Source organism: Anser brachyrhynchus (genome assembly GCF_964034855.1).
Source record: "Anser brachyrhynchus genome assembly, chromosome: 3".
NCBI classification, from domain to species: domain Eukaryota; kingdom Metazoa; phylum Chordata; class Aves; order Anseriformes; family Anatidae; genus Anser; species Anser brachyrhynchus.
This window is the reverse complement of record NC_137696.1, coordinates 43756433-43783236: the sequence shown is the minus strand read 5'-3', so window position 1 is coordinate 43783236 and position 26804 is coordinate 43756433. Positions and strand designations below refer to the sequence as shown.

At 36.1% G+C, this 26804-nt stretch overlaps 1 protein-coding gene across 15 annotated transcripts in view; it reads right to left on the bottom strand.

Annotated features, from left to right (window-relative positions):
• RGS7 (regulator of G protein signaling 7) overlaps positions 1 to 26804 on the bottom strand; it is a 279466-nt gene that overhangs the window by 25131 nt on the left and 227531 nt on the right. For 6 of the 15 annotated variants that reach the window (XM_080585131.1, XM_080585139.1, XM_080585133.1 and 3 more), the window contains 7 exons: positions 19624 to 19698; positions 18603 to 18701; positions 17758 to 17819; positions 16125 to 16235; positions 15513 to 15638; positions 6627 to 6813; positions 3148 to 3237 (listed from right to left, as the gene is read on the bottom strand). In XM_080585131.1, coding sequence (XP_080441257.1) covers positions 3148 to 3237; positions 6627 to 6813; positions 15513 to 15638; positions 16125 to 16235; positions 17758 to 17819; positions 18603 to 18701; positions 19624 to 19698 — 750 coding nt within the window. Of the gene's footprint in view, positions 1 to 896; positions 978 to 1835; positions 3238 to 6626; positions 6814 to 15512; positions 15639 to 16124; positions 16236 to 17757; positions 17820 to 18602; positions 18702 to 19623; positions 19699 to 26804 lie in introns of all 15 variants that reach the window. The other 9 variants (XM_080585141.1, XM_080585134.1, XM_080585129.1 and 6 more) reach the window with 3 other exon arrangements.

The following is a 26804-nucleotide window of genomic DNA, read 5'->3' as shown; positions in this document are numbered from 1 at the left end:
TTTCCTTACATCTGCCTGCTGCTTGCTATTTCTCTCCTAACAGCCACCTGTTTACATACTTTTTACCATAACCAATTCCTGGTCTGTTGGCTGCTTAAACTCCAAACCTACTTATTGTAGCTTGCCATGCATGATGGCTGGGAAAACCCTGGCTCTCAGAGGTCCCAGATGTACTGCTTTACTTTCTGTGCTCTCTTTCATTGACATAGACTCATTTATTACTATGGAACTTTCTGTTAAACACCTCCATGGAAGAAAGTAGAATTACCATGTATAACGTTGTCATGTATAATGTTGTTTTATAGATCAACCTATTTAGACAACACACAAATCACACTGCAACATGCTATGGCAACACCACCATGCAAAAAATTGGGGTTTTTGTTTCAAATGTTGGGATAGTTTCCTTTGTGGCTGTTTATTTACTTTTTAGTCTTTTATTGACTTTATCACATTGAATTAAAATTTGTTCCTGATTACAGTGGATTCAAAGCATATTACAGGAAGCCTTTACCTATAAGTAAGTAGTTAAAGGATTACAGTTTTGTTTTAACATGTGAGATATTCCAACAGCCTCACAAAACTTTGTTCTTTCACTGCATTCGTTTCTTGTTCTGATTACTGGAAAGTATATATAATTTAAATACTTGAGGAAATACTCTTAAGCCCCATTATATGGGACGCAGTTCCTGAGAACTGCTTCTCCTTCCCTAGAAACTAAAAAACAAAAACCATGATCTTTGCTGAAAGCTCTAATATTTTTCATTTCAATGCACACAGCTCCACTAACCAGGTCACAGAAAAAGCCACAGACGCACACGCACACACAGCAGCATCAACTGCACAATTCAACAGACAATGCAGACAAACTTGAGTATAATCCAAGATCTTTCTACCTCTTTTCATAACAGGTTAGTGCTCGCCCTCAGTGTTGGTGTACAGTTTTTATGGCATGGGAAAATAGGGATGTTTCTGCCCTACAAAAATAAACGCGTTGAATGCTTTAGTTGGAACTTTCACAATGTTAAAAAAAATCCAAAGAAACTGGATAAGTAAAAAGAATCCCACATTTCAGGAAATCAGTGGATCTTTTGGCTGGTGACAACAGAATGCCCACAGCAAATTCACCAGCCTTCATTTTTTTACCTTGGTGAAATATCTTTCCAAAATTATTATTAAAAAAAAAAAATAATCAGTTCCTGTAGCCCATAATTAAAATCCCACTCAAACCCTTGTTCATCATCAGCATCATTTCTTTGGTCCTGAAGAAGCTGTGCTAGACATTGAAGAAGACAGGGTAATTATTATAGTTTATTTTCCCCTGTACCAAATTACAAAAATGGGACAAACTCTTTTTTAGTAAAACAAAAAGGAGACAGGAATGAAATCCGGTGTATTCAAACGGTATCAGGATTGGTTTTTTTGTTTGTTTTTATTTTTTTTTTTTTGGGGGGGGGGGGGGGGTGGGGGGGTGGGCAGAGGCACCAGAAAAAGGGACAACATCAAGCAGGTTTTCACAGATTCTTTACTACAACTGAAAAACAAAACAAAAAAAAAAGTGAATTATTTCATGCTTCTTAATGCAAAAAGCATGGCTCCCAGAGGTCCATTCCTCCATGTGTGACTATAAAGGTCAGTGGAAAAGGGACTAGGGAGGAGGGGTTCCAATGAAAGCACATTATAAAGCTGTCATTCCTAGGAAAATTCACAAACTGTGATAAGTACACTTTTAACTGTCAGGTTAGAGAAGTAAAAAGGGAAAGGAAGGACTGGTGAGGGGGAAGGGAGAAGGATGTCCCATCAGGTTTACTAGTCTTCTGAGGCAACAAACTTACCACATTGCGTGTGAATTTCTCAAAAGATGTTCGACGATCCAGTGTGTTTTCCAACTTAAATTTAAAATAAAATAATAAAAAAAAGGAAACAAAAAGAAAAAGAAGGGGAAAAAGAAAAGCAAGAAAAATGGAGTAGAAAAGGATTGATGAAACAATGGACTGCAAAACAAAGTTTGTATAAATCAGGAAGCAAACAAAGGTATGAAGCTGTAATGTGACTGCAAAACAGCAGATGGGCAAAGCAGATATAGTTTTCAACAAAAAAAATATTTTTCATGGGGATCAAAATGGTTTGCTTTAAAAGAAAAACTGAAAATAAAAAGAAATAATGAAGTGCACATCTTGTGTTAATGAACTGACAATCACAAACTTAAGGACTTCACACGGACAGTTGTAGCATTCTGGTATTTTCAACATCTCTCTCTATATTGGATCTTCAGAAATCAATGTTTGAACAAAAAACAAAATCACACAGTACTTTCATATAATTTTAGGTCGTCATTATAAACAATAGAATGCTACGGTGCTAATCACTACCTTATTCCAGTAATGACAGGGCCCTGATTTTGCAGGCACGGGGCTCCCAGATGATTGTAGGATATCATTATTTAGAGCCCACTAATAAATTATTTATCATTATAGAAATCTGCATTGCATAAGCTGCTTCACATACTCTGGGCTATGTCTATTTGGAACTCATTCCATAATCTGGAATTTTCTAAGCAAATATTACATACCAAGACATGAGCCTCTGTTTGCAGAAGTGTGACTTGATCAGTTTTTCAAGTCAGATTCCTAGCCTATTCAGAACTATTCATGTAATAATAGGGAAAGAAACAAATTAGGAAGCCCCTATTTTTCTAGTTGAAATTAGAAGTTATTCATATGAATGAGACTGCTTCTAAACACATTCTGTAGTTTTTACAGGTGGAATAAAGAGAACAACAATTATTACATAAGCAAACTTGCAAACATGAAAGACTATTCTTCTGGGATTTTATTTAATTTTTTAATGTATTTGTAAAGCACTTTGCAATTTAAGGTGCTTCATAACAGAGAAAACAGTACAATATGGGATGTAAAAATAAAAATAAGTTTTGCTAGATTAACTCATTGAAACATGCCCACATGCAGGATATATAAACATATATGTATATTGAACTCCTGTGTGTATGTGACCCTCCAAACACGCCAAGTTGGTCACCTACCAGATATCCAGTTGCACTGGCACAGGGGAGAGAAGACTGAGTATTGTTGCAAACATAACCACTGCTTTGCACAGTGGCAAGACAAAGGCAAGATGGACCAATACCTTTTTCTTGGCCTGTAGCAGCTCCTGGTAGGCACTGGATCGTATAAAACGAGGATAAGAATCACTTTTCATCAGTTTGTAAATGTGCTCCTGAAAGGGAAAGAAGGTGGTGTTACTCTCATAAAGGAAGATATGAGTAAAATGGGAAGCAATCGTGTCTGCAAAATGTATATCAGCTAGCACTATTTTGAATGGGAAGTCCTATGAGATGGGAGGTTGCAATTCTGCAGCTAAGGCTGAGTTGCTAACTGTTGCTAAAGCAGAAATCACAACTATTTGTTATATACAAGAATACAGCACACATTTCTTTAACTTCTTGTCCCTATTTTCACTACAGAATTATCTTCTCTGAGCATTTACAACTGAGTCCTTGCTTCAGGCCCAGTTTCAAACCTCCCTTACATTAGCCAGTTCAGTTAAGTGACAAAATCAGGAACCTTGGTTTCTTTCCCACCAAATTTTCTGAACTAATTTCTGGAGATGCTTTTCTTACTTGATAGGCTGGAAAAGGAACTAGGTTTCTAATTTAGCACAACAGATAAGTGCTTAACCTACGAGGGATGTCCCTTGGCTTTTCTTGAAAGCATTATTTGAGAGATGTTTATTCTGCTATCCAGCTGATAATATAAAAAGGAAAATGCATATGCAAATTGAAAAGCAGTTCCAGGCTAATCTAATTTCCAAGATATTTATTCTTCAGATGCATATTAAAATCTGGAAACCCTAATCCAGGAAAAAAATGACACAAGCAGTTTATAGAGCTTTTCTTCTTGGAGCATTCTCACCTCTGTAAAATTAAAATTAAAATAAAATAAAAACACTAAAATCATTAATGTAAGACACCTTATAATCTTGTTCTGGTTATAATCTTAGAAGAAGGATTTTTAGAAAAAGAAATCTAAACATGAAATACTTTCACAAAAATATTTAAAAAAATCTACTGAATTGTGTTAGGTGGTTGTTTTTTTTTATTTATTATTATTATTATTTTTATTTTTTTCACTTAAGCCCTACCTTTTCCTACAAGAAACTTGTAGCACAGCAATCAGGAAAGAACAAATAAACTGTAAAGTAAATACTGCTTCTCAGCTTGCCGCTGGATATAATTAATAAAAAATAAATAAATAAAAAAAAGTACATTAAAAATTATGGCAGGGCAAAATTAAAGCTGATTTTTAATCTTTGTTTTGTTAGAAATTCTCGAGAATAATTCTAAGTGCCTTTCATTGTATTTTCTACACTAAGCTTAGAAAATCTGGTGTATATTCAGAATTTAGGCTTGTGCATTTGGGGGAGTTTTAATTCTGTTCAGTGTGTATGAGAACTGACAATTCAGCCAACTGAGAGCAAAAAGGACTCTGGTACTGTTGTACATATCAGTGGTGCTGAGCATTAAAATGCTATATCTGTTCAAAAATCAACCCTGTAAAAGCAAGTAGAAATTAGGTTGTATTAGTATTGTTAATGTACAATAAGTCAGGAATTGAGACAGGTTATTATTTAGCACTATCAGTCTGTTTTTACTTATGTATCACTCTCATTTGGTATGGAGTTCCATGGTGTCATCTTTCAGTCCAGAAATGCTTTTTAAAGCATTTTAAAGCACAGTTAAATGACTCACTGACTGCCAAATGACTTGTAAGCGGTCCCTTTCTCAAGAGGCAGAGCCCTGCTCCTGACAAAACTCTGGCACATCAAGTGGGGCACAGCGCAAAAGTCCTAAAGCTTTGAGTTGGAGTGTGGTGAGTATGGTCTGTTCCCTTTTCTCTGTGAGATGGAGGCTTCCTGGTTCAAGCTGTACACTGAACTGGATCAAATATGCAGAAGCCTGACAGGAGGAAAAAGTCCTGCTTGCATAAAGACCGCATGCTCAACCTCTTTCATAAATTAATGGGGGAAAAAAAAAAAGATCTGAAAGTAAAACAGTGTTCAAATATTACACCTATTTTTACACCTATTTTTGTGAAACAAACATTGGATGCTGGCGAAGAATTTAATTTTCCTTTACTGAGTCAACTGCAAAGACAAATTTTCTTTCCAACCTCTAAACTTGCTGGAGTGTTTATTTGTGCAACATGTCCTTACTGTACACTACTTTCCTAAATCTCTAGTAGCTCAGTAGATGCAAGCAAAAAATGCATGTTTGGCTTAATGCACAGTGTGTATGATATAGTGTCTAATGACAATATTATTGTTGCATCATAGGTTGCTATTCTAATAATAGCAAAATGAGAGCACACAGATTTACTTTCTTTTTGAATTAGTAGAATTATTCCCCCCCCTATTTAGGGCAGAGGCACTTTCCCAAAAAGTAGAAAGGCCAGATTCAATTCCAATCTCTCCTTTGTGGGACTTGCATCTCCTGACTCCCAAGATGATGTCCTAATAATCAAGCTTTAGAAAATTCTGCAGGGATATGATCTCAGTCTCCTTTTGACACCATTTCACTTTGCATTAATAATTAAATTTTCATCACCGGGCTGCTGATGATACTAGTTCTATGACTTTTACTGTGAATCCAGTTATTTTCTATTGCTTTTCTCAGAAGCTTGCAGATATGAAATATTAAGTTATGAGTCACATGAAGTGTCTCATTTAATATTTAAGTGCTTGGGTTGTTTTTTTTTTGTCTTTTTGTTTGTTTGGTTGTTGTTTTTGTTGTTTGTTTCTTGACAAGAACTGAGATTTGTATTTTACTGTTTTGCTTTGTTCTTAACTTTAGCTTCCATCTCAAAAAAAAAGAAAAGAGTACTTTCACAAACCTAGCTCTGACCAAAAGTATTTTTTGATTATGATATTCTGATATTCAAAAATTGACTAAATCAAAATTCCAAAAGGCAAATAAGGTGTTTACAGACTGTTCTTTACTCCTATAATACTGCTTATTTAAGAATACATCTTTAGAACCTTTGCCTGCTGTTCTTTAAATGACAGTTTAATAAGGAACAGAAAATACAACATCCATGGAATGTGATATTTCTGAACAAGCCATTACAAAGTGTTATTTCACATAGGTCATATTTTTTCATGATGGTAACCTCTGACTACTATAAATGACAACAGTTTTAGACATGCATCAAGAGAATAGACATTGAGCCTGTATCAAGGGAAGTCCTTCGGAGACAGATCTTGAGAACTAGAAATTGTTGTGCACAGGGCAGAAGCTTTTCTCTTTATGTAACTGAATAAAAAGATTAAGAAAACAGGAACATGAAAATATAATTTTCATAGCAATATATGCTCTGCTCAATTTGAAGACCGCTTGAAGATTCTACTTCAGGTAAAGAAGTTTCATGAAAAGCATTAATAATTTATAGGCCTCAAGAAACAAAGACATGTTACTCATTTGAATTTCCAAAATGTCATATTAGAAAACAGAGCATTACCTTGTAATTCCCAAATATATCTTATTTAATCTATATACATTTCAATAGCAAATATTCTGTTTTATATGTCCCTAAACAGGATTGCAAACTGACCTGAGCATCTTCGAACGTGTATCTTCCAGGGTCCTTTACATTCTGCGTGGTTTTGTCATAACTTTTTGAATCTAGATTGATGGCGCTGGGTGCACCTGGAGCAAGAAATTCTTGCCAGATTTCTTGGACACGAGCAGGAACTTCACGGATAGGCCTCTTCTTCAGGTCTTCTACCGCTAACCAGAACCTATGGTACAATATAGCATCTTGACTTCCAGTTCAGTATGATCACTAATGAAACAGTGACACTCTTCTTTTCTCTTAAAAAAAGTAGTAAAAAAAGTAACTGAAGGTTTTATCTAAAATGCCCTAAAATAGGCAAAATCTATACATTTATGCTGGGATCAGAACTGGTATACTGCATCAGGCAATCCCGCTGCCTTAAAAAGCGATTATAAGCCTTCATGAGACAGGTGTGAAATCCTTCATTACTTATGTATGGGTAACTCGCTTACAGGAAGGTTTCCATCTGACTGGAATTAAACTGAGGTTTCATTTCACCTGAGCCACAAGGGCTTATATCACTTATAAACCTATTGCTTTTTGACATTACTTCAGAAGCTAATGAGAACTTATGTTCTTGCTAGCTACATAAATCAGAGCCTTGCTAAACTATAAACTGTATAACTGTATCTGTAATTTTGTTACTTATACTCCACAAATGATGTATAAACCAGAAAAGCATTTATTTTGCCTGCTATAATTTCAATTATTTCTCCAGTAATGCATTTCTATACATATCTTTTACTACAATGCTGAACGGAAGTGCCAATTCTTTTTCCTCTTCTGGTGCAGTGCAAGCCAGCATCAAGCAGCCATGTACAGTGCCAGCCATTTCATGGTATCCTTCCATCAGTCTGGAGGAGGTTCACAAAAGAAAGGCGTGATCACACTGATCACAGCTCCCTAGCTATGAGCTTTGTTACTCAGTTGTCAACTGCTATCATGAGCTCTTTATTGTTTTCTATAGGTGTTCAAACTCACTGTGCAAAACAATTCTAAACTCAGTCAGGATCCCATGCTTAGACATGGTGCAGACCACTTACATAGATTTTATTTATTTTTTTTTCGCCTCAGAGAGCTAAAGTATGACTTTTATCATGTTACATGTCCAATATATACCACTGCAACTTTTCAGTGTTGTTTTGACATGGCTGATCCTGCAAAACAGGTCAGCTGAACCTTGAAGTGAGTTAACTGTGAAACAACTCAGATTTTACAAGGCTGACAATTAATTTAGGTGTACCTTTAAAATGTGTCTCAACCCTGCTTATGCTATGAGATCAAACTGAGCTCTCCTAGCTTAGTTAAATAGGGGATGGTTAGGAGAGAGGAACCACGGAACGGTATGCAGGCCCCTCAAGAAAGCAAAATGATAGTACCCTCAGTCCAAATCCTAATATAACTACTGCACCAACTCCTAAGAGAGGAAAGTAAAGCACAGCAAAGAAAACCTTATAGTACTTCTCCTATAAGACATTCTTCAATTGAGATGATTTACCTTCTGGGAAGCAATTAATCCTTCACAGTCCTGTTTTGAAACTCCTTTGTAGCACAGATGCAAGGAGCCCATGCTCATCACTTGCAAGCCACTACAGTCAGCTTCACTCTAATGAGCTGACTTTTATGTTTTTCTACACCCTCCAGTTTCTGTAGTATCTTTCTGTAGCACAATCTTTCAGTCTAACAATCCCTTAAAATTCTCCAAGAGATAGTGAAGTAATATTGCCCCAGTTTTGCAAATATATTAATAACGTACAGTGTTGTCAACAAGGTCACAAAGAGAGTCTGTGCCAACACAGAGACATTTTTTTTTTTTTTCAAAATTCTGGGTGCCACCACATACCTCTGTGAACTACAGTGTGAATTGGTCACAGATCTGCACAGAGCCTGGGGACATATCCTGAGAATCTGACGGCATAGCAGGAAGAATAGAAGCCTCATAACTCAAGTTTTAAAACTGTGCAGCACACAAACTCTAACTCTGTCAAATTTGGGCAACCTACTTTGGTTTCCTTAAGCTGCTTTCAATATTTGCATTTAAAAGTGTATATCCTGCAGTGCCTACCCCTTCAAATGCATCTTCTGGGACTGAATGATTACTCATGTGTATCAAAGTCAGGTAAGGAATAGAAAAATGAAAGGGAAAGAAGTTCTTTGTAAACACACATTTTCTATCACCCTGCAGACATCTTGAGTATCTAGCTCAAAGCTGTCACATTCTTGTTTGTTGCTTTATATCATTGCCAATATTTCTGGAAGTCACCATAAACATGCCTCAGGATGCTATTTTGTTTTGCAAGTAAACTGTTTCCATATAGTAGGCTCAATTATGGGAAAATAGATGGGAGATAAATTGAACTTTGAGAAAACATGCAGCTTCCAGTATGGAATAGAAAGGTTGTATAGATACATGCTTAGAGGCTGAACACCAGATCTTCAATAAATTGATTTTATTTTACTCTTCTAACATTAGCATTCAAAAAAAAAAAAAAACCACCCTAAACCACCCTATTGAAAATGTGAGGCTTTAAATATAGAAACCTCTTTAAAAGTAGGAAGAAAATACTGATTTCTGCAGTATGTTATGTCTAGGAAGCTTATTTCACAGCCAACATCCAGTTCAACATCTTAAACTACTTACTGAGCTTTAAAGCAAAAACGCCTGCCTTCCTCCCACAGAAGAGTTAAAGTCAAATATGCAAAGTTAAGAAATGCCAAAAATAAGGCTGCCACCTCTTGCATTTTCAGAAATAACATTTCTGAATATCACATGGCAAGCAAAAGCACAGATTGTTGAAAGAAGATTAAATGGAGTCTGTAAGACTTGGTCCCAGATCAAAAAATCTCCCTGTTCCCTTTTATAGCCCTCTGCCTCATGGGCTGTGGCCAGAGCAAGGGAAGACTCCTGTGGCAAAGGAGGCATAGTCTGCAACAGTAAATATATGCAAGGCCAGGCGAGGGGAAAATGGAGAGGGAAACCCAGCTGCATATTCTGGACAATGATATACACAGACACAGTGCTACTTCATGGAAGGATCTAGAGCCCAATCTCTCTGTCTGTGGAAGAAAATTGGAAGTCCTGTTGGTGTAGGTTTGCTTCAACCATGGAGACCTTCTCTAGAGGATGCTCTGTACCATTTGATTAGACACACAAGTATAAACCTTGCCACTGTCTTCTGTCCCAGCATTTGGGCTGCCCCATGCTGGGTCACATTCCAGATGTATAGCTGAACAAGACTGGATAGCACACAATAATTGCACCTCCAGCCACATGACATGGTAGGACACATGTTGCAAGACATCTGGGAATTATGTCCTCCAGCTGGATTACTTTCAAAGTGAGGGTGGCCTTGCCAGATAAATAGCACAGCTGCAGCACAGCTTCTGTCCCATTAACTGACCTAAATGTCTCAAGCAGCCAACAACAGATCTCAGATCAAGCTAATCAGTTAAATTTAGAACAGCATGGGAACACAGAGAGAGAAAAGCTGCACTGATTCTCCACAAATGTGTGATGTTTAGGCAATGTGGAAAAAGTGAAGTGGGTATTACGTGGGCTTTGCACTCAGTATGTAACACAACAGGTCAGAGGACAGACCCTTCAGCATTTTCAGCAAAACCTTAACAAACTTCATAGAAAAAAATCATCTAACATATTCTAGGGGCAAGAAGTACTGCACTTTGACTCCTGGAATCCACCTTCTTGACAAGTACAACTTAAAGCTTCAAGACATAGTGGTGATGAAAGTCTCCAAAAGAATGGCAGAGAAAATTAAATCTTATAGCTAGTTTCTTCTGATCTGATCTGCAAAAATGGCAGCATTTTTTAGACTTGAAGATTACACTTGAGTCTGAAATGGAAGTAAAGCATAGGCAATTTCAGCCTCGAGGATTAAGTTTTGGCCAAGCTATTAGCACTCAGAACAGGGGCTCATAATCAACATTATGAGGGATAAACGTTACCAGTGCCCATATTGTGTGAGAAAGTGTCATTGCCAATGTTTCTGTTCGGACTTGCAAACATCAAGGATGGTTTATTGTTCTTCATACTTTGTAACTCTGTCTTCCACTGTTACTGTAGACAGAAATGTTTTGCATTTAAAGTCATCAAGAATGGTCATCAGTAACAAAGCACAACAAAAGAAGAAAGTGAAACAGGCTGGATTTGATAAAAAAAAATATATATTACCTCTTGCAACATTCTCTCTATCAGTGGTTTGGTAAAAGCACTGTCATGGTGCAATTAAAAGAATAACCAGAACAACTGAAGTAAATTAAACATACAATTAAACACTATGACTGAAACAGTCTGTAGGCAACAGTGCACATTTTTGGTAGTGCATGTAGCTTTTTAATCTATTCATTCTACAGAACATAATTAAAGCAACTATCTCCATTACAGAACATTCTTACAGCAACTTACATGCATGAATCCACGACAAACACTTCACAAAATCTCAGTCTGCCGCAGTCTGTTCACAGAAATTTTATAGAGAAAACACCTAAATCTAGCTAATTTCTCAGTCTATCTCTTCTTTTTCTGGACAACTACAACCCAAAGCTCCTTTTCCTTAATTTACTCATACAATATGGAAACTAATAAATAAGGAACGGGCAACAGGTCCAACGGCTTTTGCTTCTGTGCATCATGGAAGATGTGCTGTCACTGCCCTCCACTGATTAACCTGTGAGGCTTTTGCAGCCTTGGAGATTCCATCTACATCAAAACTGCATAATGCACTTGGACAGGCTTTCTGATTGGCAGGACTGAAACCATTTCAATCTTCAGATCAGGCTGAAGGTCCTACGAAACAACCACCTGGGAGCAAATGTACAGCCAGCATATGAATACCAACTTTCCAAAGAATTCTGCAGTATAAAGACAAAGGATATGGAGAGGAATGTGGATTTTTTACAGAGATGAAGAAATTAGGCCACCAGGTTCCACATTGCAGTAAGATTCATTTCGCTAGCTCACTGTCTTTGAAAATTCCTTTTTCCATTCTTGGGCAGACTTGCAACTGGTCTCAGTAGCAGTGGATCATGCTAAAACTTAAGTATTGTGAATTTTAAGTACGGTCACCATATCTGTAATGGGCAGTGGGAATCATTATCAAAATTGTGTGGTACTTTAACTATTTGCTCTCCTGTATGCAAAGCAATCCTTCCAAAAAAAGCTGCATGGTAAAGAAAGATTACCAGCCATATAGACTGTGTTAGTTGAATGTAGAATCCAACCTGCTTTTTAGCAAACTGCAGTCACACTGTAGTGAAACTACCACACTGATAGACCTTATCAGACCTTTTCAAGAGGTCATTGCTAAATGATCAAGCAGGGCTAGATTCACTGGGGATGGCTTAGAGCTTTCTCAGTTCCCTCTCCCAGCAGAAAGGTAAGTTTTGCTCCTTTGTTACCATTTAAAACAACACCCCTTTAGAAAGTGAAATACTTTTAATCCCAATTTACAGGCAAAGAAAAAGCATGGAGATACAGAGTAAGAAAGTGAACCCTGATTGCATACCTAATGATTGCACAGTTCTCAGTTTTAATTCATGACTCAAGTTTCTTTATCCCTGTTCTGTTTCTTAAAACACGATCTATATCCACTAAGACTCAGATTCTCAGCCAGCTTAGACACTCTCAGTTCAAGTTAATGAAACAGTAATACCAGACCATTTAACTACCTAGATAATCACACTTGAATACAAACAGTGTATCTGTGTCCTGGTTTCAGTTAGGACAGAGTTAATTTTCCTCCTAGTAGCTGGTAGGGTGCTATGTTTTGGATTAGGATGAGAAGAGCGCTGATAACATGCTGATGTTTTAATTGTTGCAGAGCAGCGCTTACACCAGGCCAAGGACTTTTCGGCTTCTTGCTCTGTCCTGCCAGCGAGCAGGCTGGGGGTGCAGCAGGAGCTGGGAGGGGACAGACCCAGGACAGCTGACCCAAACTGGCCAAAGGGGTATTCCATACCATCTGACGTCATGCTAAACAACATATAGGGGTGGCTGGCCGGGGTGGGGGGCCGGCTGCTCGGGGATAGGCTGGGCATCGGTCAGCGGGTGGTGAGCAATTGCATTGTGCATCACTTGTTTTCTTACACATTATTATTGTTAATACTATTACCATTATCACTATTATTATTATTATTGTTATTATTATTTTCCTGTCTTAATAAACTGTCTTTATCTCAACTCACAGGCTTCACTTTCCCGTTTCTCTCCCCCATCCCAGAGAGGGAGGGGAGAGGGTGAGCGAACGGCTGTGTGGTGTTTAGCTGCCAGGCGGGTTAAACCACAACAATCTGGTAGACTTAATTATTGATTCACATTTCAGGGATTTTTTTCACTGAAGTGAGGTATACTACTTCTAATAGACTAATATTGAATACACAGTTTCTGCATATCCTGTGTACTGCATTAGGTAGCTTGAATCCACAGTCCCGGCTGTCTTCCTCATTGTAGGTTTGATGATGCTTATTGTAAATTTTATCATGATTATGTCTGCAAAAGGACAAGAGCTACCAACTTGAACTCACTTTGTTGCAGTAGGAAGATATAGATGGAAATAAATATTTTGCCTGAGGTGCCTGTCAAATCCAAAATTAAAAAAATAACAAGAAAAAATGCCATAGTGAGGTTAACAGGTGAGCAAAGAAACAGTCTTTTAAATTTAAGGGTTATTTAACAATAATGCTTGAAACCACCATGTCCAAAAACCTTTCATTTCTGTTCCTGAGATCTGTTACATTTTGACTCCTATGCACAACAAGCTTTACAAATTCATGCATTCTAACCTGACTTTTTGAGCCTAACTGTGCAATGATTTCCCCAGTTTGAAAGTTCATAAATGCAATTGTGAGACAGTTTTCCTTCAGTAAATTAACACAGAAAGTACCTTTTCAGTAAGAGTTTGATATGCCGCCTGATCCTTCCCAGGGACATCCTTTAAGCTCATATTCACTGTTGCTTAGATCATATATTTTATAATGCCAATATAAGAATCTAGAGAGTTAGGCAGAAGAGTAGATGGCATGTCAAGAAATCAGCTCGAACAAATTTCTCTAGGGTATTTTTCTGGATCAGTCACTTGCAGTTTGCCTGTGGTTGGTGTTGTAAATAGGATTAGAAAAAAGAGCTAGGGATTATGTGGGTAACACTCTAGCTGGCAGAGAGACAAATTAATCACAGAAAAGCATAGAAACTGCACCATATACTAGGCTGGATAGATTTATGTTTGAACAGCTGCTCTGCATAAGGAATTGCCAGAATGTTTAGCAAATAAAAATAAAAATTAAAAAAAAAAAACACCTTTCCTTATTTTTGGTATCATTCTGATTTTATAAATTATCGCTTCACCTGTTAATTAAAGAAAAAACTGTATCCGTGACTAATGAATTTATCAATATACACATATGGCACAGGCTATATTTCCATGGAGGCAAAGGCAAAAAAAATAATAATTTGGGAAATATCATAAAGTCTAGAGTATCTATTATACATTTGTGATGCAAGTTCAGTGTTTGAACATGAACGTGGCCAGCAACTTAGAGAACTCCATCTCCAGTTATTCTGTGGACAATCTTAAATTAAAAACAAGGAGCTCTGTGCAATTACTAAGCATTCAGGAATCAACCCCACAAAATGCTAAATGTTTTTTGTAAGATACATAAAGGTAACTCTACTATAAATAGCTATGCTGCACCACTTAGGAGTAAGAGTTAGCACATTAAAAAGGGGTTCACAATTTTTCTAAGTTTTGGAATGTGTGCAAATAGGATTTTATATTCCTTATGCTACTGGTGAATGGGAAGTGATGTAGATGACATCCAACAAGAAGGTAGAATAAAGAGAAAACTATAGTGTACATGCTTTTGTACTATATACAGTCTGATTTGTCTATTGCAATGCTGCTATTTATCCCTTTGGAATAACACTTACCATAATAAAACTTTCTTAGAAAAGCAACAACAAAATATGCTATTAGCCAATGGATGGACTACCATCAAAAACGGACTACCGTCAAATCATATTTCTCCCTCACTTAAAAAAAATATTGCTCATATATATATATATATTTAATTCACAATTCATACACTAACAGCACCTTTGCATTTTGCAATTAGTAAGGAATTTGAGAGGTAGCTGTCACACTGCTTTTGTTGTCTGATCAACAAGTAGGAAAATTTTTTCATTATCTTGGTGGAGATTTTCAAAAGACCGACAATCCACAGAAATCTGACCAACAATGAAAGTTTATGACTTTTATTTCTAAATCCCTTTTTAAAACAATTTTTCTTTGAAATTTTACTTTTCTCATCACACCAGACTTAATAAAAGCTACTGAAAAAGCTTTGAATGTGTCAATATCTTAAACCTGTATAATAATCTGTATAATCTGTCCAGAGAGGCTGTGGAGTCTCCTTCTCTGGAGATATTCACAACCCATCTGTACCCAGTCCTGTGCATTGTGCTCCAGGTGACCCTGCTTGAGCAGGGGAGTTGGACTAGATGATCTCCAGAGGTCCCTTCCAACCTCAACCGTTCTGTGACTCTTAGATAAATAAAATGAGCTGAGAGAAAGCCTTTTACATGGGTATTTTGACCAAAAGTTAGACATGAATGGTAGAATATTTCATGTGAGTCTCTGCTAACTATATAATTTTTTCCCTCAGCCTGAATATTGGATCAGGTAGCAACCTACATGAACTCCAAAAGATAAGATATAGGAAAATTTTTAAAGGAGTCAAAAAACCAAACCAAAACAAACAAACAAACAAGCAAACAAAAAACAGAAAGAATGGTTTATAAAAAATAAAATTAATAAAAATAAATAAATAGTGTTTTAGACGTTATTAAAATATAAAGTCCCTCTCATTTACCTTAAATTTTCTGAACTGAATTCTGACTCCAGGAACTTGAGAAACTGCTCTCTTCCCACAGGGTCTTTCAAAGCTTCATCCATGCCAAAACCCCATCGCTTCACCCTCTGCTGTCCAGGCTCTTTGCTAATAGGGGAAAACAACAAAACCCACGATCAGCCATAGTTCAGTATTCCAATACTCTGTGCATATAATTTAGATAAAGTCCTAAAGTTCAACCAGAGATATATCACGTTTCAGATCAGTCATATCTGTGCAATGTTCAGCAATGAGTAACCAGGCAGTCCGTACTCACACAGGATAAAGATGATATGCATACACTTTCACAGAAGAATAAGGACTTCCAACTAGGAAACGTTATCAGATTTTAAAAAGCTGTGTTTTTTTTTCCCCCACACTGGAACACTGTAATCTGGTTACTGTAACTTTTTACACAGATTTATTAATCCACCGCTCTTCCCATATTATGATACTAAAGCTGGAAAGACCAAAAGGATACTGCATTTCCTTCTATTTCAGTACTTTCCTGCAATACCTCTGTCTGACAGCTTCACATTTGAAGAAAAGCCTGTTAAGTATCCTTCCCCCAAAAGAAGAAATAAAATTATATACCTTGCCTCCAATTCCCAGAAAGTGGTATCATCTGATATCCAAGGGTTTGAGGGATCAGGGGGCACAAGAAAAGGATCATACTCCAAATACTGCTCTGTATAAGCTAATAGACTAGGAAAACAAAAGCATCAAACATTGTCATGTCAGAAGGTGATGAAACCTGATCAGGTTTGCCAGTTAACAAGTTACCATGCATCAGCCAAACCATGGTAACCAGGTGTGCACACACTCAGAAGTCATCTACAAGCTCAAGCTAAAACAGGTTTGCTCAGTTTTAAAAGTACCCGTGATTCAACCACCCCTGAATCTGTGGACCTCTGAAGAAGGAAGGGAGCTTCAGATCTTTCTTATCAAGAGCTGAAATAAAATAAACTACAAACTTTCCTAATACTTCCACAAACATCCTGTTAGGGCTCCTTTAGGCACTAAAAAATTAAATCAAGCAACCTTTTCCATGCTCATTTGCTTTCATAAAGGGACATATTTATACCCCCACTGGTTTAATTATCAGTTCCTTTAAAATCTGTTCTAAAATACTGCATGCTATTTAGGTCACATTTATTGGCCCTGCAGCTGCTGGGACTCCTTTTTTCCTCTTTTAAATACAGTTAATATTTTTATTATTTTCTAATCAAATGGCACTACTCCCAAGTTTAGTGCTTTCCAAAAAAACACAAACAACTTTTTTCCAAAGTCTTCAGTGTTTGTGAATTACTCTGACTCACCTAAACACACTAGAAACTTTGCTTATTTTCTGGTAATTTACATTTACCATGTACTTATTCTCACCTTTTTTTTGCCTAATAATTATTGAAAATTATTGAAAACTGAAGACAGTATTGTTTCTTTTTGTTCCTGCTTATATTTAGTCTATATTCCTTTTTTTGTTGTTGTTGTTCAGCAAACAGAAATTTCTAACCTGTTGTTTTTATAAGTATATATTTATATGTTCTTGCATGTATATACATAAGTACACATGTAAAAGCAAACATACGTGCACATGTATTTGAAAGGATGAAGATACATTTGTGTTTGGTTTTATTTCTTTTGCTTTGTCTTACACAGCTCAATTTTCTGCAGTTTTCACTCTCTACTTCTGGATCTGTAAGATATCGCAGTTCTTTTCTCTGCCTAAGCTGAAGGTAGTCTTTCTGAAGGGCCTTTTTGTTTTATTTGGTTTCTGGCTCCTTCCTTACATATTTTGGTCCAATTTAGAGATAGATTCTTATTATTGTTACATGCTCTGACCTGATGTAAGCTCGGACCTGTTTTGCTCAGGCTCAGATCGCCTAACCCAACCAGATCCCTTGTTTTGGCAGTGATTGCCCTTTTGAAATATCAAAACAGTAACCCCAGACCTATTTCCATTTATCCGCCCTGTCAATGCAAGGGGAAACTTTTGACCACTTGGTCAGAGGCTTCTACAGTGACCTTGGTTTATCCAGCTAACATATCATGGAATATCTGGGGCATCTTTATAACTATAGAAGAACTTCATACCTCACACTTTTTTTAAGTAAACTTTGCGACATCTGAGCTCCCTTGTCTCTCTTTCTCTGAAGTTATTTCACACTGACATTTTCCCAATAGTTATCAGTATAACTGAAAAAAAAAGATGTGACAATTTACTTACCTCTCTGCAACTTTGGACATTTTTAATCGATGTCTGTCTAATTGCATTTGCCAGTGCTTAATCTGCAAGAAAGTAAAGCAAAGAGTGTTATGAGTAATTCATTGCTTGACTGTATTTCCATAACTTTTTTTATTAGGGTTGTAATTCAACCTTAACTTACCCTAGGGCACAGAATAGAAGTATATCTATATTAAAACTACACCTCGCCAGTGTGGTTCTAAAATAAATGGAATTTTCCACTGAATAGAAAAGATTATACACAGACAAATAAAATAAAATAAATAAAATAAAATAAAATAAAATAAAATAATAAAGAACCAATATAAAATTTTCCCTAAAGACTCATTAGAAAAAATCCAATTAGCCTTTTTTAGATTTTTGAAGAAAGTTACTAATTCTTCAGACTTTTATCTTCTCTCATTCCTAAGGAAAGATTAATAAAACATTTACAGTAGATAAATGTATGAACCCGTACGTGCATGCACTGAGCAGTAAGCGTGCCTGCAAATCTCTAATCAAAATGGTAAAAGGAAGAGTGAGTGAGCAGTCTACTCCTACAAGAGCTAATGGGCTTAGCTATGCAAAGAAACCACCAACTGCACTGTTCCTAACTGCCTTCAACTACTTAGTGCAAGATACAAAACATGTCAGGTTTTGTCTCATTAATTTTAATAAAGGTTACATACCAAAATCCATATGTCCTGTAGCAAGGAAAAGGTTTACTAAACAATTCTGTCAAACAATCTGTTCTGAACATACTCCCAGTTACAATTATTTTTGGTTTAATACCAACTTTCAAAAAAAAAGTTTATCTAAAAGTATATGCTCGTTGTTATTTTGCAAACCTCTTGGTGTAGTTCATCTTCTGTAGGAGGCTTAGTCTCTGGTACTGGCATGTGAGTAGGGCTGTGACTTCGGATGTCATTTTGTAAGCCATAGACAGACTACACAAAAAATATAGAACAACGATAGTTGCTTTCAGAAAACGGCTTTTACATATACTAACTGTAACTTTTAGTATGTTGTGCTCAAGAAGTTATTCCAGATCACTAGTTTCTAAAAGAAACTGAATAAGCCATGCACTCATATAAAACTTTGTTTCTAAACAATAAATTCTACCAGAAAAAGCACAATTTCATAATGGCATAGAACACAAGATAGACTTTTATTTTGTCTCTATATTAACAGCACATCAAACATGGGGGATGACACTGAAAGGCAGCTATTACCGTAAATATGGATGGCCAGCAGCAAAAAAATCTAAATCCAGTTTTCTTTTGAAAACACTGAAACGTACCTCAAAGTGCACACTTTTAAGTTGAACTCATTCTACATTATTATGATACACAGAATTTGATTGAAAATGTTGTTCCAGTCAATCTGTATGTCCCTAGAGAGCTTAGGCAGTTCATATCTAGACCTTATTATAGATGAAGGTTATTTCCTCCACAGTTTCTGTGCATCCATTTGGGACATATTTGTAAACTACAGCCAGCCTTTTCTTTACGGTCAGCACAAGAAGCACTACTATTATAGCTTACACAGCATTTTTAAATTAATTTTTCCTTAACTACTGACAGAAACATTTTAACATACTTTATTCAATCTACTGAACAACACAAAAAAAAATGCAAAAATTATTTTTATTTTCTCAGTCCGTATTTCTCCAAACACTTTCTTATATGATAGCATTTACTTAGTATTAGAACCTTTGTTAACAGAACTTATTTAAGAGCTTATTAATTAACAACATACATTTACGTATTTATTTCTTGCATCAGCAAGAAAAAATGTTTTAAGAAACTATGGAACTTCATGTTATAAATTACCTCCACCTCCAGCTTTTTATGTTATAGCAATACTTACCTTTCTTGTTTTATGTGGATTTCTCATTCTTGAAGACTTTTTTATATCCACTTCAGTAGTGTTTACGCATCCAGGCTATTAAAAGATAAAGAAAAGAAAGCACAAAGATAAAATCTGAGAAATAACTCCATACTATTTCCACTGAGATACTCCTCTTCAGTTTGCAAGGCTAAACAAACAAACAACATAACAATAAAACAACAACAAAAAATCAACTAGAGGCATATTATGATTTCATGTTCTTCTGCAATATTCCCTATAGAAGACAGTAAAACCTGAGTGACCTAGAGTCTAAAGAAGCACCTCAAGTAGCATTTTTTCTGGCTTATAGTAAGAGATATTATTTTGCTATTCAGCCTGGTTTGCTAGACTCTATGACGGTAGTTAGGACAAAGTTAGGACTGTGTATCTTTATGCTGAAAGTATTGAAAGCAATGTACAGAGAAGCAGAAAATATACAAATGCATACTATATTCTTATATTATTTCTGCTTCTCTGCATTTGAAGCACAGACAGGTACTAGTTCAAATTAAATTGCTGTTGGTCGTACTTAGTAATTTGGGAGTGAGACACCAAAGACATGCTCCTGACATCATGAATATGAAAAACAAACAAACAAACAAAAAACACCTCTCAAGATGTTTCTGTTTTGATTTTGTCAAGGAAGCCATGCAATGTGCATTCTAGATATTCCTCTAAGATGCATGGTTTTCAAAATGAGTAGAGTTGTGCAACACCCACCTAAGCTGTGTACCTCTGGCTCCCTTCAGGAGCTTCTGGTTTCAGATCACTTTTTAAATAATTTTAAAAAAATAAAATAAAATAAAATTACAAATGAGTGTCTAAATGGGATTTATCTCTTTGGAAGGAAGGAAGGAAGGAAGGAAGGAAGGAAGGAAGGAAGGAAGGAAGGAAGGAAGGAAAGAAAGAAAGAAAGAAAGAAAAAGAAGAAACAAAGAGAAAGAAAGAAAGAAAGAAAGAAAGAAAGAAAGAAAGAAAGAAAGAAAGAAAGAAAGAAAGAAAGAAAGAAAGAAAGAAAGAAAGAAAGAAAGAAAGAAAGAGAAAGAAAGAAAGAAAGAAAACAGGCTTCATTAGTCCCATCAGAAGGCTATCGGTCTAAACAGAACATCTTTCAACACATCTGATGTAGCCTTTGAAGAGTCATTCTCAAAATCTTTTAGCTCCCCAAAGGACACAAGTCCTCTAGTTTCTTCTAATTCATCTTTCTTTGACACCTTCCTTTAAGTACAAACTCCCTGCAGAAATCTGTTTTTTATCCATTGCTGGAAACAGCTAGAAAGTGTTATCCTCCATGGTGGGTTTTACCTATTTATTTTAGAGGGATTACATATCCCACTGAGAGTGGGAAGTACTAAGTCTGCTATCTAGTGAGAGTAGATTCTTAGTGAAAGTAGGTTTGTTTGTTTTATTTCTAGTGGGAGTAGCTAGACTTGGATTTTAGGTTTGCCAGACAATCAAAATGGACTTTTATCAAGCTAATGACATGAACTATGTCTTCTCATTGTAAAGTAAAATGCTTGATAACTGTGGCTGTAAATATTCACAGGAAAATAAATAAATAAATAAATAAAATGAAGCCTTCTTAAACAGGCAGAGCCAAGAAACAAATACGTTTCATTAAATGGGACAACGGTACTTTGCCTCTGGAAAAATATATTGAATAACAGCCTTATTTTTTATTGGATGTATTATCTATTTATTTATTTATTTACTTTAAAGTACTAAACTGATGCATGTTACATTTGTGGAATAAATAGTTCCTCATTACTAAGAATAAAAATAGGCACTGAGATTATATCCTCAAGACTTCATTCAGCATCCCTCTTGAACTAGATTTGGGAAGGTATGCTTTGTGCCTGTGAATAAAAATGGTAGCTTTTAGAATCACAGAATCATAGAATAACCCATACATAAGGGACCCACAAGGATCATCGAGTTGAACTGGCTCCACACAGGACCGGTTCTGTGACCACTGACCTGGGGAGCCTGTTCCAGTGCCTGACCACACTCCCAGGAAACTTTTTCCCAATATCCAACCTGGACTTTCTCCTGTGCGTGATGCACTGTTAGTGTGATTGTGTATAAAAATTAGAAGCAAACATGCAAATGAAAAATAGTAAAATGAAGACAGTCCTTGTCTTAGTTCATATCATGTATCTCACTAAGAAGAGTACACAGTGGTAGTAACTAAGAATATGACTTACACCTCTTCACCTCTTCGTTTTCTAAGGTCATTGCCTTTAGTGCTTTTTTCTTAGTTTTAAAGTAACATTTCTTTCAGCTGACTTGCAACAGAGCTTGAGGTAGCTTAGTAAGCGGGACTACACTGGTCAGTCACAGCAACACAGAACTATGCAGTGGTGATACTGTTTGCTCACTAGAGTGTTACTATTAAATTACAGCAACTGATCATTAGTGACGTACCCAATTTGCTCCATTTGCTCCAAACATAAAAAATCAGTTTAAATGCTTCTGATTGAAAGACACTACAGCCTAATCATAGGGGACAGACAAATTAGTACATCATAGGGTCGTTATTAAAGTCTCTTAGCTTAAGATCAAAGGTCTGAATAACATCTGGAAAACAATGGCTAGTAAATGGAAAGAGTCCTGTCCTTGCTCAGGATGGTGATAAGTGGAGGACACCTACTTTTGCACAATTTTCCCTGCGGGCCTTAGAGAAGAGTTAGCAGTTGTCGTTTGTGAATTCTAAAGGGTTTTGCAATGATTGTCAGTTAAATACACTATTCTTATATATATATATATATATTAAATGCAATGCTTTTGATACTTTTTGTTTCACTCATGGCTTTTTCTTTGTAATTGTGTTGATATTTTAAAATGCACAGGCACTTTCATTTTTTTTCAAGCAATAGCTTTCATTAGAAACAGAAGTCTCCAGTGACAGTCACTGCAAAGTTGATGTTTTTATCTGCCATTTCTGGTAAACCGTAACTCTGAATGCAAATTATGGAAAACACATCTCCACCAAAATCACAACTACTGAGAGGTTTGAATGGGAAATTTCATTATCAAGTAGAAGTAATTTATGAACAAGTACAGGCGTGTAATTTCTTTCATCATGTTTATTTTCCAGAACAGAGAACAAAAAGGTCAGATTACTTTTTTTTTTTTTTTCTCATTTGACTTTTTTTTTTTTCTCCTCTACTATTTGTAAATTTGTGTGATGCACCAAGAAAGCCTTTTTTTTTTTCTTTTCAGAATATTTACATTCTTCTTGTGCTTACTTGTGAGAAAGGGGAATCCTATACAGAGATTAGTGTCTAAAAGCACTTTTTGTTTTATAACAGTTACTATAGTGAACATATCACATGCATCCAAATTTTTTAGATCAGTACAGACCGTTAATATCCCATACATTCAGAGATCATTTTTTCATAAAAATAGAATGTCCATAAAATGTAACATTATACCGTTACATAAGAGGGTTTGTATAAGTCTAATGCAGAGTACATCTGAAATATTTTTTCCTTCAGCAATCAATATTCTGTCTACAGTGTTGCTTTTCTCTGCAGATCTATTGACAATAAATTCTTTTGCACTGTTTTCCATTGTTGTTATCAATGAAACAGCTCACCTGGTGGCTTTTTAGAATGAGAAAGGGCAGTGATTTAACAATATCTTGTATCCCTGTGAGTATTGTTAGATGATTAAACTGTCATGGAACATGTCCCACTGTTGAATTTACACTGTTGTAGTTGGGATGGTATTATTTCAGGAGGAAAGAAAGATTAATGCAGTTCTACCCAGAGATAATTGTGTCTTTTGTCTTTTAATCATATAATAATGTAAGGGCCAAACATAATATTTTTTTGCACCACAATAGCTTTTCTTCCATTCAGCAACAAAAGTTAATTTTCATTCTTCCTGAGCATTACAACTCAAAATAACTTGTAACGCTCAAAGACAATGATAGGCTGAAAAATACAAAACCCTGCATGACAGCCAATTTAAAGGTAGAAAGCAATTTCACAGGGCAGTGTACTGAGAAATAAAGTTAAAAAGAAAACAACACATCTACTTTAGGATTACATCAGCATCTGGCAGTGAAGAAGACATGGGCTTTTAACAATATCTACAGCCCTTGAATGCAGCAATTTGAATAGCTGGCACACTTACATAAGATACAAACTGTTGTGTTTTCCTGTTCTGTTTGTTTTTGTTTTGCTGTTGCTTTTTAATTATTTTTCAGTTATGTTTTTTTAGAAATATGTCCTAAAAAAAAAAAAAAAAGAGGCATAAAAGTCATCTGAAGCCTCTTGCTGTGAAAGATTTCAAGTCCACAAGCACTGAATTGGTATGAACAAATTCTGGGAGATTTGTAGGAATTAAAGAAGGTCAAAGCTTATGCTCTTCAGAAGGAGACCCAACCCAGTACTGAACTTCTGCAGTGTCTCATAGAATCTTACAGAAACTTAGTTGTTTGCAACCTCTCAGGCTGATGTAAATCTGCTGTGGCACAGCAGGAGCAGCAGCAGGAAGATACAGGCACGGGAACTCAGGAAGCTTCAGTACAATGGGTAAGGCAGTGAAAGGGCATATAAGTACTATGACAACCTCAGTTAACAGTAGGGGCTTAAGACTACATATATGTAGTGATATAGTGATATATATATATAGCACTGGAAGCACCTAAAAGAATTGGGGCTACAATTTGTGTTTTATTCTCAATTAAAGTATATTTATTGAAGTGATACTTGATACGAGATGGTATTTCTTCTTTCTGTGGTGCTGCCACACTTCATCTGTTAATATTTAGGAATAAATACCAAACATCTTTTCAATTAAAATAAAAACAAAAGCTTGCATAATTTGATCATCTTGCTAAAATAATTCAAAGTCTTTGTGGGAAAACCTTTGCTGGACAACATTTCATTTTATTCGCATGCCCCTATTAACATAATAACTATGTGTTTGGATACAATTACATCCAGCTGTGTTTTCTTTTTGTGTTGCTTTTTTAACTAGACTACCATAGTTCAAATAGTGAGATGCCTGTCAAAGTGCTCGGCTGCAAGATTCCCATTTAGTGTTTAGTATATAATTTGCATACTAATACTGTAAATAGTTTTCAAACACATTTCCTGGAAGACGTGAAACCTCTTTTATATGAGTAAATAGAGGGCTTATTTCTTTCAGGACTAATATTCAGTGTAAAAACAGTAGTGCCCCTCCACCCCAAGCCACACACAAACAGGAACATCTCATGACCTTGTTGAAATTGTCATATAGCAAGATCATAACCGGGGTAGAATTAGGCGCTCATCTGCTATTAAATATAGTGTCTGAAATATTGTCACATATTCAAAGGAAACTTATTTTCTTTTCATCCATCAGTTAACACTTCCTTGTCTTGAAGTAAAAATGTCAATGTGTTCATTTACAGCAGAGGACCTGCCAGCCCAATTCAGTGTTGAATTAAACACATGCAAATAATATTTAATATATATAGCGAGATATTTTTTTAATTCCTACTTCAATTATTGTAGAATCACATTTGTATGAATCCCTAACAGCACTATTTTCTATTGATGCTGTCTAGGAGGCTACATAGGATTCCACCAAGAAACACAGTGGAATGATAAACCTTCCTTACTGTACATCACTCAGTTGGTACATTGGAAGATTTTATCTGCTTGGATCTGACTAGAGCCCACATTTGGAAATAATAAATAAATAAATAAATAAAAGAGGATATGTTTAGTTAAAAAAAATCAATTGATATTCATTATCTTTCCCTGATAATAGTGGCAACAGTGAATCAATTAATTAAGCCTTTGTAATAGCACTAACAGTGAATTAATTTTTTGACATCTTTGAAAGCAACTTTTTGGAAGTAGTCCTCACATACATCAAATGGGAAATGGGATGCTTTGGCCACTGTACATTTTCATTCAAATAGTTCAGAATATATAATGTTTAAAGTTTGTTTGCTCTACACAGTTGCACACTCCAAGGGCCCCTCTTATTTCCTGGTCTCATAGCCTAAATCAATTGCTACCAACACCTTTTTATGTAACAAAACTTTTTGCTATGATCTACTTGTAATTCTAGTAAGTATAAAATCCTCAGTGGAAAGCAAATTATGTTTATAATGATGTCAGTTTAAATTCCAATGTCATCTACTTTCTTAAAGAATATGTCAATTTAACTGTAAATCTACTTAACACAGAATAAAAAGAAGTTTCTTTGTATCTAACACAAATAAGCTCATGTATGTGGGAGAGATTAACCTCACGCATTGCAGTAGGCTGGGATTTGCCTGTCTATGTTGCTGCTCTGTAGAAGCTGATCTGAGGGAGAAGAAGTTGAGCATGAGTCAGCAGTATGTCTTTGCAGCAATGCAGGTTAACCACAGACCAAGCTGCATTAGCAACAGCACAACCTGCAGGCAAAGGAAATGGTTAATTCTTTTGCTCAGCATCTTGAGGACAAATATGTAATCCCATGACCATTGTTGGGTCCCAGAAGCAATACCAGAAACATATTTCAAATGGAAAAATCCAGTGGAGGAACTGTAAGATGATCAGGATGCTGAATGTTTGACATACCAAGAAAGGCTGGGGGAATCGGATTTCTTCTGACTTTCAAAAGAGGAGAGCTAACTGTTGTCTTCTGCTGCCTAAAGGGGGCTTGCTGAGCTAGACTTGTTCCACAGGTGTACCACGAAAGGCCAAGAGGCAACAATCACAAATTGAAGTAAGAAAAACTCCAGTTGGCTCTAAGGGAAATATTCTTCATAATAGAAGGAAGAAGCTTAGAGAGGCTGCAGAATCTCTATCTTTGGTAATTTTGAAAACAAGGGCCTGGGCAATATTATTCAACTTAGAAGTCAGCACTGCTTTGAGTAGGATGTTGGACTAGAGAACCTCCAGAGGTCCCTCTCAGCATACTTTTGTGATATAGCCTATGATCTTTCCAAACTGCAGGGACTGAAATTCAAATAATCCACGCTATGGAACACTCCAACCAGGTACTCACAGCAGTGTGAAATTCATCACCCTCTATTCCTCTCCCAGCAACAGAACAGAAAGAAAAGACTGGTATTTGCTTCTTCTGCTTTCTGGCATCCTGCAGTCTGTGTTCTGTTCTCAACCCATAACAACAAACATAGTGATGATTTAAGGAAAACTAAATTT